Raw genomic sequence first — 13,917 nt, 5'->3', positions numbered from 1 at the left:
GGCTGTCGGATGGGGCTGGAGCAGAAAGCAGGGGACCCAGGTGCCACGGGAGGGACCCTCGGGGGGGGGGGTGTCATTGTGGGCAGGGGTCCAGACACTTTCCACTGGGGTGCCATTCTGCCCGCCTCCACTGCTGGGGACCCTTGTGGGTGAACAGAGCTGGCTCTGAGGTTGTGAAATAAAGACACCCATTTCTGGTGACACTCACCAGCCCCGGGGAGCTGGCTGTGCCCACACCACACAGGCACAGTCCTGTCTGCATCCCAGCGCCACAGACACACCGGTGGCATGGCCCACAGCCCCTGGAGCCCCAGCTTTCTGGTCTGTCACATGGGGGCGCAGCGTTGACCCGGGACACAAGCGTTAGGAAGGGCTTTGCCTGAGCCAGCCAATGTCTCAAGGTTCCAAGGCACCTCCAGTGGCTGTGGGATACGGACCCCCGGGAGGGAGGCCCTGGCTCTTGGCCCGAATGCCAACAGATGGTGATGGAGGAAGGCTGGTCCACGGGCACTGACGCTACCCGGGCCCAGGAGGGGTGCAGCCGCAGGGCAGGGCTGGGTACCTCGGGCTGTGGTGTCAGAAGGAGTTGGGGGCTTCACTGCCGTCCAGAGTGGCCTCGTCATGTGCCACCTGCCGGATGGATGCTGGGTGGCAGGTAGGTGGATGGAGGTCACTTTCTGCCAGGTGCTTGGGGAGAGCACTGAGCACGGGGACCCTGCTGCTCACCAAGGCCATGGGCAAGTGTCTCCATGGCTTCTGGGCCTCAGTTTCCCAGCTGAGGGGTTAGACCACCTGGGCCTTGCAAAGGTCAGGGTGCTCCTGGGTTCCAGGAGGTGGGGTCGAGTCGGGCTGCAGGGCAGAGCGAGGTGGCTCAGAGCCAGGCTTGGGAGCAGGCACCCTGCTGGGGCAGTCAAGGGGACCCCTAAGCCCTCCATGGCACCCTGCCTGCAGGGGACTTAAGAAAACACGTAGCTGCCCCAGGGGTCTACCCCCGTCAGCTGGGGTGGGTCTGGGGAGGCTGGATTTCTTGCAATGCTCCAGACGGTTCTCCCGCCCAGGACGTGGGAACCCACCCTGGCAGCAGCTCACCTGAGAGGAACAGCTGTCCAGGAAGGTGGGGGCCAGCGGGGCAAGGCCACCTTCTATGCTGTGAGGGGATCGATACCTGTAAGTCGGCCACTCAGCAGAACGCTCACAGAGCTCTCAGAGCCCCCAGATACCCATGCTGGGGGCTGCAGGGAGCCAGACCCAGACAAAGGCGAACCCAGGGCTGGAGGGAGCCCTCCCCGCCATCAGACACGTGTGCAGGTCGCATGTGGAGAAAGAAGGCCTCCTCATTCCTCAGTAACGATACACATTCTCCCAGATCAGTGCATGCGTTTGAGTGTCGTTAAAAAGACGAGAGCAGAGCTTGCTGCTGTAAACCCAACAGTGCGCTCACTCAGACCAGCAGATGGAGGGACGCCGGCACTTCCCACGTGGAAGACGTGGGGCAAGAAGGGCCGCGGTGACAGTGCTGGGCGCGGCGAGAAGCCATTTTAAGAAAGAAACTATGACCTGCTGCCCCCAGGCTGCAGTACGGGTGACACCTCAGCAGAACAGAACAGAAATCCTCACGAGTGGACCCTAAGCGGCATCACAATAAACGGAGATTGAAGTTGTCGAGGATTCATTTTATTGGCTTCGCAATCAACACCAGTGAGAGCAGCAGCCAAGACATCAGACGTCATATTGCACGGGGCAGATCTGCCACCAAAGCCCTCTTTCGGGTGCTGAACAGCAAAGTGTCTCTCTGGGGACTAAGGTGCGCCTGACACAAGCCAGGTGTTTTCAGTCGCCTGACAGGCGTGTGAGAGCTGGGTAGTGAATACGGAAGACTGAAGAGTTGATGCTTCTGACGTGTGGTGTTGGAGGAGAACACTGAAAGTACCGTGGACCGCCAGAAGAATGAACACATCTGTCCTGGAGGAAGTGCGGCCAGAATGCTCCTTGGAAGCAAGAATGGCCAGACTTTGTCTCGCCTACTTTGGTCATATTCAGAGGGGACCATTCCCTGGAGAAGGATGTCATGCTTGGCAAAGTATAGGGTCGACGGAGGGAAAGGCCCTCAACGAGATGGATCAACACAGTGGCTGTGACAGTGGGGTCAAGCTTAGTGTGGTGGTCATGTTTGTGTGTCAGCTTGGCTGGGCCTGATTGAGTGGCTGGGCAGCTGGTGGTAGTTATTCCCCATGATGAGACTGGCAATCAACTCCATAGTGGGATCTACCACAAGCAGCTGAGTAGGTGCCTTTGGGATGTGGTCTGCTTCCTGCCTATAAGGAGAAGCCTTGGGAATGGTCTCTAGACTATGGCACGCTTATAGCCATGTCGTCGCTCGGCAGCCTGCTAGCTCTGCCAACCCTGGGACTTACAATGGACTTAAGTTAGTGGCCTGCCGTGTGGTTTGGTAACATTGGGACTGTGCCTTTTTGCTTGTCAACCTTGGGGCTTCTCAGTCTCAGCAGCCAGCAGCTGTCTGAGTGAAGAAATGCCTCCAGCTCCAGTGGGCCGGGAGCAGGAGGCAGAGCTGGGCCACAAGGTTGAGGGGCTTTCACCCAGCCCCTAGAGCCTGGCACTTTGAACTTGGACTTAAAGCCTCCGAATTGTAAGAATAAAATCCTGTTTGTTACGGCCATCCCATTTGTGATAACATTCTTGTCAGAACGGCACTAGGGAACCAGCACACTTAGTGAGGATCGTGGAGCTGTCCCAGGACGGGCGGTGTTTCATTCTGCTGTACCTGGGGTTGCTATGAATTGGGGCTGACTCCACGGCACCTAACAACAACAATAGTGGCCACAAATGGATTCCAGGGGGAGTAAGAGACAGAAGAAGGAAGATGCCGGGAGAGGAAGGTGCAGTCTGACCGCCTGCTGGAATTCCTGGTGATGCCAAGGGTTGAGTGCTTGACCACTGAGTGAGAGGCGGGCAGTGGGGTGCCCCCAGAAGCAGCTCAGAAGGGCCTGGTCATGTGGCTCCCAGAGGACAGGGCCCTCGGAAACCCTGTGAAGCCGTTTCACTCTCACAAACGTGGGGTCAACGGCTACTGTTTGGTTTGGTGGGTTTGTGGGGAGTGGGTGCTCGCACGTTCAGGCTGGAGGACTTGCAGGCTGGCATGTGGCTCGGGCTTCTGCACGTGGCCACGTGTTCTGACTCGGTGATTTCACGCTCCAAATCTATTCTGGGGATATGGGCACAGCAGTGACACCATGTCAGTCACAGTGGTCCCAGATGAAAAACCACCTGAATGTGCAGTCATAGAAGATTTTTGAAGTGTGGTGTGGTGCCGTGGGTGAAACTCAGGGTCGGGATACCTGATATCAGGCTGTGTAATGGGGCCACAATATACCACGTGACAAGGGACATTAGGCCATCGACGTGGTTTGGTTCTGAATTGGGGGCTAGTGAGGGTGGGAGGGAAGATACCGCACAGTCAAGGTGACCACCTTGTACTGGTGGAATTTTCTGCCTTTTGACTTCTGTTTCAAGTGCTTCGCTGTGGACAGTTTTTACCAGCTGAAAGCAGCAGTGTCTTTCTAGAGACGGCCTGGCTCACGGCAGTCTGGTGACGAGGCTCCCAGATGAACCCCTGGTGTTGGATTTCTCGTGCTGACCTGCCATCTGAGGTGCCAGTCTCCGATTCCCAGCTCCACGGGGCGTCCACTGCTGGCACACCGCTCTGCTCCCTCAGGGGAGCCAGCTCCCCGTGACAGCGACCTGTCATCAGAGTCCCCTGTCCTTGCTTTCTCCAGCCTGAGCTGGGAACCCATTAACCCTTCATGTTCTGGCAAGCCAGACACCTTGTCCTCCCCGTGATGGTCCTAGACACCAAGCCCAGGAAGAAGGGATGGGGCTGGGCTGGGTGAACTGGGCTGGGCTAGTCTGCTATACTCTGGGGCTGGGTAACCAAAAAAAAACACTTCACTGCCGTCTAGTCAATCCTGACTCATAGCAACCCCCCACTGAGTTTCCAGGGCTGTAAATCTTCACAGAAACCTTCTGCCTCATAGTCTCCACGGAGCATCTGGTAGGTTTGAACCACCAACCTTTTGGTTGGCAGCCGAATCCCTTAACCACTACACCACTAGAGCTCCTTAGGGCTGGGTAAGGAAGTGTGGACCCCGGAAACTGGTGAGTGAGAGGAGCATGGAACCACCTCAGAATTTGTAATCGGACAACGAATCGTCCTAATTTGTTTAGTGAGTGTCTTAACTAGACTTGTTGGGCAATCTACTTCCATCGTGATACTGCCTTGGAAACCCAAGGAGGGGTCGCTATGAGTCAGGTCTGACTCAACAGCACATAACAACAACAACAACAACTAGACTGCAAACATTGTGAGGACCGGGACAGGGACTATGGTTCCCTTGCTCACGCCCACGTCCCTAGCACAGAGCAGGGTCGGCAGTCGGCATGCAGGTGTCATCTGTCCCCATACTCTGCCCATCATGACACCCCCAGGCTCTTGAGAAATTACTAATCCTGTGAGGACAGTCATCCCAGGGCCACGAGGGCCACCCTGGTCCATGAGATCATCAATCCTCTCCCCAGTCAGACTGACCTCTGCAACCCTCCCCAGGCCCAGTGCACCAGAGCACGCTCGCGTTAGTATGTCGGGCCCACCTGGTGCCCGGGCATGCTCTCGTTAGCACGTGGGGCCCACTGCCCACCCCCAGCCCAGCCTGACAGCTCCTTTCCTGGACCTCAGAAGCCCCTCAGGCAGGAGGCTGTGCTGGGCCCCACCGTCGGTGTAAGAGCTGTCTGAGGACCTCGCAGGCCGCTGGGTGCTGCCCCCAACCCCCCTCAAGGTCTGCAGGGTTCCTGCAGGACTGCGTCATCCAGACCCCCGCAGGAAGCTTCAGCCGCTGCCAGGTCTTCAAATGACCCCTGGCTCAGCCATCTTTGCACCCAGGGAAGCTCAGAGGCCAAGGTGGGGGAGTGGCTTTAGGTCCAACCATGCTGTCCCCAGCAGGTGGGACACCTGGGGGGTCTGCTCACTCCACCTCCTACCACCAAAGACTTCCCCACAGCCACCCTGGCTGACCAGCCTGCATTTATTCCTGATAGTGACGTTTTCCAGCTTAACGAGAGGCAAGGGCTGCATGGGGCCCTTCGATAGTGACAGTGAGGCCAGTGACCGTGGGTCCCCGCACCCAGCCCCACCGGCCTTCATGAGCCTGGGCACTGGGCTCCCGCTGTCCCCCTCACAGAAGAGGGAGCCCAGGCACGCGGGGGCGCCAGGTGGGGCATGCTCAGGCTAAGACATGGTTCGGGCTGAGAAGCCCGGCTCTCCCCGCCCTAGGTGTCTCCCGCCCTTGGTCCTGGCTGCAGGTCACACAAGGGCCCCGGGAGGCCTTCAGAGCCCACAGTCGCCTGCGTCCCATCCCCGCTGCCCTCCCCCTTGAAACAGGCAGAGGCTAAAAATACCCCTCGGCCCACGTGGCCACCCAGCAAGCCCTCCCGCTGCTCTCTGCCCGCCTGGCAGTCTCGCTGTCTGCCTGAGGCCGCCGCACCAGTGTCTGGGGCCGCCTGAGAGGTAGGCTCGGGGGCTCTGGAGAGGAGGTGGGGACATGGACAGGGGGCACGGGGCTGAGGGCTTGTGGCCGGGCGGCCCCGCAAACTACTGAGATCACAGGAGTAAGGCCTCTGGGACAGAACCCCACACGTGGCCCAGCCGGGCCCTCGGGATGGGGTGGGGTTCAGTGGGCAGCTCCCCTCCGTGTAGGGGGGAGGCTGGACCACTCTGCCTGCAGCCAGGGCCACAGCAGGCAGGCACTGGCAGGTGGGGCGAGACCCTGGGCTGGTTGGGCTGCAGCTGGGCTGGGGCCTTTCGCCTGCTGGGTCCTCTTCCGTCCTGGCCCAGGCAGGGTGGCAGCCCTGAGCCATGCTGGAGGTGCAGGCCGGCCGGTGTCAGCAGGCGCCCCAAGGGCCCACGGAATGTGGCTGACCGCACCCGCCCGCTGGCCCCCGTCATCACAGCAGCTGGCCAGAGGGCACATAGCAATGGCTGGAATGTGAGGCCCGTGGGTGGCCAGAGGCAGGCCCCCTCGCCCAACAGGCCCGGAGGAGGGCAGAGCCGCCTTCCGCAGGGGCGGTTGGCAGGGGTGTGGACCTCAGGGGCGTGGACGGCGGGCCCACCGCCCGGTGAGCCCCTGAACAGTCACCCAGGGTACACCCCTGCTTTGGGTCCTTGGATGGGTCGGTGGGAGGGGGAAGGCCTGGAGCGCTCATTGCCAGCATCCAAGCCCCTCCTCGTCCCTCTCCATGGGCTCGCAGCCGCCGGCCCCCTTCCCCGGGCTCTGTCCCTCCGTCCCCCGCATCCGCTCTTCCCCCCAAAGCCTGTGTCTCCAGGGCGCCTCCTCCCCTTGAGCGCCGTGAGGTGCCCCTGGTGGACGCATGTCGCTCTGCTGTGCGGCGTTCGGGCTGCCGCGGGTGAGCCCGTCTCAGGACATACTGTAGTTCTTTGGGGCAATTCTCTTAGGATAAAATCATCCAGAGCATGAGAAATAAAAACAAGCCGGTCACTGTCAAGGTGCACCGTGACTCGGGCCCGTGTGTCGGGACAGAACGCTGCAGTGAGGTTTCCGGCGGGTGCTTCTCTTCAGGCACCAGATTGCCTTTCATTCGAGGCAGCTCTGGGTGGACTAGAGCCTCCAGCCCTCCAGGCAGTAGCCGAGTGTGTCGATGACAGTGCCCAGGGCTCCACATCGTTACCTCACTAAACTCAGAAACGGACACGAGTGTTGGGATGTGATTCAAAATTACCCTCTGGAAAGTTCCCTGGCTGGACCCGTCCAGAAGTCTACGCTCGGCCGTGAGGAATGTGGCTCTGAATTCGAATCCCACCACCTCGTAGCTGTGTGACCCTGGGCCAGTGACTTGAGCACTTTGTGCCTCAGTTTCCCCACCTGTGGAAGGAAGGATCAGAGCAACACCTCACAAGAGCTGGAAGGGCTGGGTGAGCGTGGGTGGTGCAGCGACGTGGCCCGGCGTGGGTGTGAGCTGGTGTGATGAGGTGCTCTCTCAGGCCCTGGCACATCTGCCAGGGAGGCCAGACAGGGCTGAGACCCGCCCAAGTCCCCTGCCAAGGTCACAGCAGGCCCAGACGGTGGGCCCCAGTGGGGTGGACACCCCTCAAATGGCCCTGATGCCTTCCAACCATGTTGAATCTGGGAGCAGAGGGAGCCCTGTGCTTGAGGGACAGGGGCTACTCTAGGCCACTCAGACCTGCTGGGCCCTCCTACTGGCCCCGTGTGCCCTAAACGCCTGGCCTGGGGTAGGTCTTCCCCTCCGAGCCCTACCCTTCCTGCTGTATAATGGGAACATACTAGGTCGACATCCCAGTTACACCTGACCCACACCATGCATTTTCCATGGCCTCGTATGCATGTGAGACCTGGAGGACGAGAAAAAAGACAGGACTGACACCTTACCCTGTGGTGAAGGGTCTCAGATGCCACAAGGACTGATGCCTTACCCTGTGGTGAAGGACCTCAGAGGCCAGAAGGACTGACACCTCACCCTGCGGTGCTGGTGAAGGGTCTCAGAGGCCAGAAGCAGAACAAAGCTGTCTTGGAAGAAGTGCAGCCAGAACGCTCCTGAGAAGCAAGGATGGCGGGACTCCGTCTCTCGTGCTTTGGTCGTGTTGTCAGGAGGGAGCAGGCCCTGGGGAAGTAGAGGGTCAGTGAAAAGGAGGAAGCCCCTTGATGAGGTGGACAGACACAGTGGCTGCTCACACGCAGCAGGGACTGTGAGGAGGGTGCAGGCCCAGGCAGGGCTTTGTTGTTAGACACAGGGTCACTTTGGGTCAGAGCCGACACCATGACACCTAACACCCACCCTGCAGGGGGTCAGAGGGTCCGGTGAGTGCGGGGACAAAGCCCTCCCCACATCCTTGGTGGTTAGGCAGTGCTTGTCGAGAGGTGGACAGACAGCCGGTCGGAGGGTGAGGAGTGCCCCCCTTGCTGCCATGGCCCCCTTCTCTCCCCAGGAGCCTGTGGGGCGCCCACTCTTCTTCCCGTGAGCAGGCGGACCACAGACGTGTGGGCGCGCTGGCGCCATGGTGTGCAACACTGACGACCTGGACTTCCATGTGCCCTCGCACGCCCAGGACATGCTGGACGGCCTGCAACGCCTGCGCTCACAGCCCAAGCTGGCCGACGTCACGCTGGTGGTGGGCGACCGGGAGCTGCCCTGCCACCGCAGCCTCCTGGCGCTGAGCAGCCCCTACTTCCACGCCATGTTCGCGGGCGACTTCGCGGAGAGCTTCCTGGCACGCGTGGAGCTGCGGGATGTGGAGCCGGCCGTGGTGGCGCAGCTGGTGGACTTCGTGTACACGGGCCGGCTGACCATCACCCAGGGCAACGTGGAGGCCCTGACTCGCACGGCCGCTCACCTCCACTTTCCCGCCGTGCAGAAGGTCTGCGGCCGCTACCTGCAGCAGCAGCTCGACGCCACCAACTGCCTGGGCATCTGTGAGTTTGGGGAGCGGCAGGGCCTGCTGGGCGTGGCGGCCAAAGCCTGGGCCTTCCTGCGGGAGAATTTCGAGGCCGTGGCGCAAGAAGATGAGTTCCTGCAGCTGCCCCGCGAGCGGCTGGCCGCCTGCCTGGCCAGCGAGCTGCTGCAGGTGCAGCCAGAGCAGAGCCGCCTGGAGGCCCTGCTGCGCTGGGTCCGCCACGACCCCCCGGCCCGGGCCCCCCACCTGCCCGAGCTGCTCGGCCTGGTGCACCTGGACGCCCTGCCCCAGCCCCGCATGCGGCAGCTGCTGGCCTCCGAGCCGCTGATCCAGGCATCCGAGGCCTGCCAGGCAGCTCTGTCCCAGGGCCACGGTGCGGTGAGTGAGGGCGGGGGCTCCCACCGTGAGAAACGGAGAGAGGAGCAGTGTGGGCATCCGTTCCATCAAGTCCATTCCAACTCTTGGCGCCCCATGTGTTGCAGAATAGAACTCCCTCATGGGGTGTCCTCAGCTGTAATTTTTAGGGAGCTGAATCACCAGGCACCTTCAGCAGCACCATTGTTGCTGTGGTTACGTGCCGTCGAGTTGGCCCCAACTCCTAGCGACCCCTCCTTGGGTTTCCGAGGCAGTATCACTAAGGAAGTAGATTGCCCAACCTTCCTTCTGAGGAGCAGCTGGTGGGTTTGAACCGCCAGCCTTCTGGTTAGCAGTCAAGTGCGTTAGGCACTATGTTACCAGAGCTCCCATTGGGTGGGTTTAACCACCTACCTTTAGATTATTAGTCAAGTAAACACCATTTGTGTTACCGGGGACCTGATGGGTATCCTTGGGCTGTGTCATGGATTGAATTGTGTCCCCAAAATATATGTGGCTGGGCCACTAATCTCAGTGGTTTGGCAGTTATGTCATGATGTAATCTGACAGTTATATGGTGACCCCCCCACGAAGTGATCTGATGTGATGAGCCAATCAGTGGTAAGAGGGTAAGGGTGGGAGGTAACACATCCTGTCACAGCTCTGATCCGGTGTAGGGGGTTTCCCTGGGATGTGGCCTGTAACACCCTTTACCTCACAAGACCTGAGAGGAGAGAGGGGCAGAGAGGGAGGGGCATACCACCACCGAGAAACCAGAGCGGGACCAGAGCATGTCCTTGGCACCCAGGCAACCTCCTAGGACTGGGACAGTCAGAGACAGCCAGCCTTCCCCAGAGCCAGCGCCCTGGAGTCAGACTTCCCGCCCCCTGCACCGTGAGAAAGCGTCCGTCTGTCAGAGCCACCCACGTGTGGCATTGCTGTTACAGCAGCCTGAGAGACTAAGGTAGGCCACTGGAAGGAAGCCCACGCATGGGGCGGACGGCTTCGAGGAACAGAAGTGTGCTGTCTCCAAGGGTCGGTGGGGCTGTGCCCGCTCCCTGGCTCTAGGGGAGGACACTGCCTGGGCTCTTGGCTCCCATAGCCCCAGGCATTTCTTGCCGTTCCCTGTTGTAGCCGGATGCCACGTGGTGCCTTCTGTTTGCCTCCTCTGACCGTGAGTATGCTCCCGTTTCTAAAACAGCCCTCAGAGGGGACTAGGATTGAGACACTTCTACTCCAGCATGACCTCTGCTCTGGTTCCCTAGTGCCACCCTGACAGGAATATACCACAAGTGGGAGGCTTGAACAAATAGGAGTTTATTCTCTTACAGTTTGGAGGCTTTAAGTCCGAGTTCAAAGTGCCAGGCTCTAGGGGCTGGATGACAGCCCCCTCGACCTTGGGCTGCAGCTCTGCCCTTGCTCCTGGCCCACTAAACCTGGAGGCATCTCTTCACTCAGGCAGCTACTGGCTGCTGAGGCTGACAAGCCCAAGTTGACAAATAAAATGGCATAGTCCCGATGTTATCAAACCACACCGCAGGCCATCCATTCAAGTCCATTGAAAGTCCCAAGGTCGGCAGAGCACAGCAGGCTGCTGAACAACGTGGCTCCATGCAGGGTCCAAGTGTGCCATAAGCTAGAGACTATTCCCAAGGCTTCTCCTTATATACAGGAAGCAGACCACATCCCAAAGGCAGCTACTCAGTGGCTCACAGTAGATTCCACCATGGAAGTGATTACCAGTCTCATCATGGGGAATACTACATCCAGCTGCCCCCAGTCTCAGCCAAGTTGACATGCAAACTTAACTACCACACCTGCAAAAGGAGAGCCCTATCTCCTGACAGGATTCCATTCATCAGAACAGGAGTAGAAATGCAGCATATCTTCTGGGGGCACAGTTCAATCCATAACAGGAGGCCCTGGAGACCCCACTGTTTAGGGAGGGAAAGTAAGGAGTGGGTACCCCTAAGGGGACCCCTAATCTTGCAAGTCTGTCTGCTGAGCTGGTTCCCGGTGCAGGCACTATGACTCACCCCTCAGATACTGGTGGGTCCTGTGTGTGTCAGGCCCTGGGTGTGAGGGGTGGGGGCCAGAAGTGATAAGACAAGCTGTGTCCCGCGGGAGCCACCACCTGGGAACAGAGCTCAGGCCAGCACTGGGGCTGGGGCGGGGCTGTGGTAGGCCCGGGATGGGGGCAGCCTCAGAAGGGGCAGCAGTCAGGAAGCCTGGCGGGGCAGCATCTGAGCTGGGTCTTGAAGAGGGTGTGCAGAGGGGAAAGGAGGGACCTGCCCAGAAAATGCCACAGCCGTTACCAGCGCGGAGGCCGGGCCAGCAGCTCCCCCCAGATACACGGTTCAAGTGTTTGTACCTCAGCGGGTTCTGATGAGGCTAGAGGGGTGGGGCTGCGACGAGGAGAGCTAAGGGTCAGTTGCTGGCCCCTGTCCAGGGCCTGAGTCTGGGGACAGAGGTTTGCTGAGATGGATGGTTCTCAGGCCGGGGGAGTGGGGAGTCTGGGCAGCGTAGGGTGGGGCCCCAGGGCCTAGGATGCCATGCACAGTGGCTTCCTAAGAGCCAACATGGAACGACTTGAGCAGTCACCCCCAGCCGCCATCCTAGTGTGGCCTGCTGGGCCCCCAAGAAGCAGGGACTCCCTGGGGTGGGTAGGTCTGGTGAATCAGGGACAGGTTCAAAGATGAGTGCAGCTCCACCTCCAGAAGGTATGTAGGGACTGCTTTGAGGGGAGCAGCTTAGGGCATATGGGGCCAGCGGTCCCCCACTCTGCATGGGACTGCTGAGCATCTGCTGTAAGCATCAGCTCCATGGTACACACATGTACACACATGCATATACATGCACATGCATGCGTGGATGCATACATGCACATCTATGTGTACATGGATGTGAACGTATGCATGCACGCATACACCTATATGTGCGTGCACATGTGTGCAGATGCACATGTATATGTGTGTGGACAGGAACACATGCATGCCTTCATACATGCACACATGTGTGTGCTCACACATGGTCATATATGCGCAAGTACGTGAACACATATGCACATATGCATATACATGCACACATATATGCATAGACACAAATACATGTACACACCTGTGTAAGCACACAGAGAGATGTATATACATATATGCACACATGCACACACGTGTATGCACACACACACAATATCCACACATGCATATGTATGTGCAGACATGTGCATGCCTACACATGCTCATATGTACACTACATAGGAACCCATGCACATGTGCATATACACATACATATGCACATATATACACAGACATGGGCACATGTGTACACACCTGTGCAAAGCACATACATGCATATACACACATGTATGTGCATATACATTGACATTATCCACACATGCACATCTATGTGGACACACATGCATGTATACACATGCTCACACATGCACATACATATGAACACATATGCTCACACACCTTGAGGCCCACCCGACCCCACTCACATGCATGCAGCCCAGAGGCACACCCGCAGGCCCACGGCTATACCCCAGACATCCAGGCCTCACCCTGCCTGGAAGATGCCAGGAGGCCTGCCCAGCGCCTGGAGCCCCTCTGAGCCCAGCCCTCCTGGCCCGACAGGTGCTGCTGGCCCTCCCTCAGAAGCTGGAGGAGGTCCTGGTGGTGGTGGGAGGGCGGGCCCTGGAGGAGGACGAGGAGGCTGGCGAGGAACCTGAGCCGCACCCCGCGAACTTCACCTTCTACAACACCAAGGCCAGTGAGTAGCCCCTGCAGGCCCAGTGCGCGCCCACCCCTGTGCCCACACTCAGGCGGCTGGGCTCAGCCCCCCAGTGGAGCGGGAGCTGCCCACCCGTGCCTGTGCATGCTGGGGCCGCGGTGAGGGGGAGGCGCCCCCAGCAGCCAGAACTCCACGAGGGTCTTTTCTGGCCGCAGGCCTGTGTAAAGGGCCCAGCCCCCACTGCTCAGCCCATGCCATGTGGGAGGAGGCCCACAGAAACGTGGGCAGCCTGGCAGCTTCTTCCCCTTGGTGACCCTGCCCTGTCCCCAGGCAAGAACAGTGGCCCAAGAGGGTGCAGGCAGCCTTGGAGGAGGTGAGAGCCCAAGTTTAGGGTCACTCCAAGTGGGGGTGCCATTCTGGCCCTTTACCAGGTCGTCTCCTCCCTGCGCCTCAGCCTCCTCATCTGTGAAATGGTGAGCACCTGCGGCCTCATCCCTGGTCGGGGTGCCAGGGCTGGGCAGCGGGGCTCTGCTGGGCAGTGGGGCGCCAGAGGACTGGCCTTGTTGGCCCGTGGGAAGCTCTTGGAAGGCTCTGGTGAGGCTGGCTGGGGTCCTGGGCACCCAGGCAGGTCGCCAGCCACCCCCATGGTATCAGTGGCTGGCAGCTGCCCCGGGTCAGGGGCTGACGAGAGAGGATTTGGGGCTGACGTCAGGAGATGAGGTCTCCTGGCCCCACCTGGGAACAGCTGTCCCACAGGCCTGGCGGGGGGGGGGGGTCAGCTGGCAGGCAAATGATGGTGACTGCTGGGTGGTCCCACCCTGGGGTGACACAGACATGAGTCAGGGGGACATTGTGTCCTGCCCACTGTGCCAGCTTCATCACGGCCCAGCCTGGCAGGCTCCCAGGAAGGCCCAGAACTCAGCATGGCCCAAAAGCTGTTGTAAATAGCCGACAGCCAGGCCCTCCCAGGGGAGCATACCCCAGGCCTCCCAGGCCTTCTGGAAGCTTCTGCGGGTAGGGCTTTACCACCGTCACACATGCCACCTCGCTCTGGTTTCTCATGGCACCCCTCATCCCTGCCCCCCGTTCACTCAGTGAAGGCATGTCCCACTTGGGGGTGTCCAGGGAGTAGCTCCCCATCACCGTGAGGTGGAGAGCACCCCATTCCACAGATGGAGAAATGGAGGCTGGGTTTCTCCACGGCCACATGGCTGGTATGGGATTCGAACTTGCCTTGCCGGCTGCCAGGCCTGTGTCCGACCCTATGTACTCCTGGCTGCCCAGAAGCAGTCAAGGAGTTCAGAAAGCCTGCATGAGTGAGGGGAGGGAAGGGG

The 13,917-nt window shown here is 59.7% G+C and overlaps 1 protein-coding gene across 1 annotated transcript in view; it reads left to right on the top strand.

Moving 5' to 3' along the window:
* The first annotated feature begins 8,101 nt into the window (after nucleotides 1-8,101).
* Nucleotides 8,102-13,917, top strand: part of KLHL30 (kelch like family member 30) — a 12,748-nt gene continuing 6,932 nt past the window's right edge. The window contains exons 1-2 of the mRNA XM_007941532.1: nucleotides 8,102-8,875; nucleotides 12,487-12,622. Of these exons, the coding sequence (XP_007939723.1) occupies nucleotides 8,102-8,875; nucleotides 12,487-12,622 (910 nt within the window). The remainder of the gene's footprint in view (nucleotides 8,876-12,486; nucleotides 12,623-13,917) is intronic.

The sequence above is a fragment of the Orycteropus afer genome, unplaced genomic scaffold (assembly GCF_000298275.1).
Source record: "Orycteropus afer afer isolate SDZICR_OR568_19922 unplaced genomic scaffold, OryAfe1.0 scaffold00006, whole genome shotgun sequence".
NCBI classification, from domain to species: domain Eukaryota; kingdom Metazoa; phylum Chordata; class Mammalia; order Tubulidentata; family Orycteropodidae; genus Orycteropus; species Orycteropus afer.
Note: the sequence above shows the minus strand (reverse complement) of the source record. Positions and strands in the feature narration are given on the sequence as shown.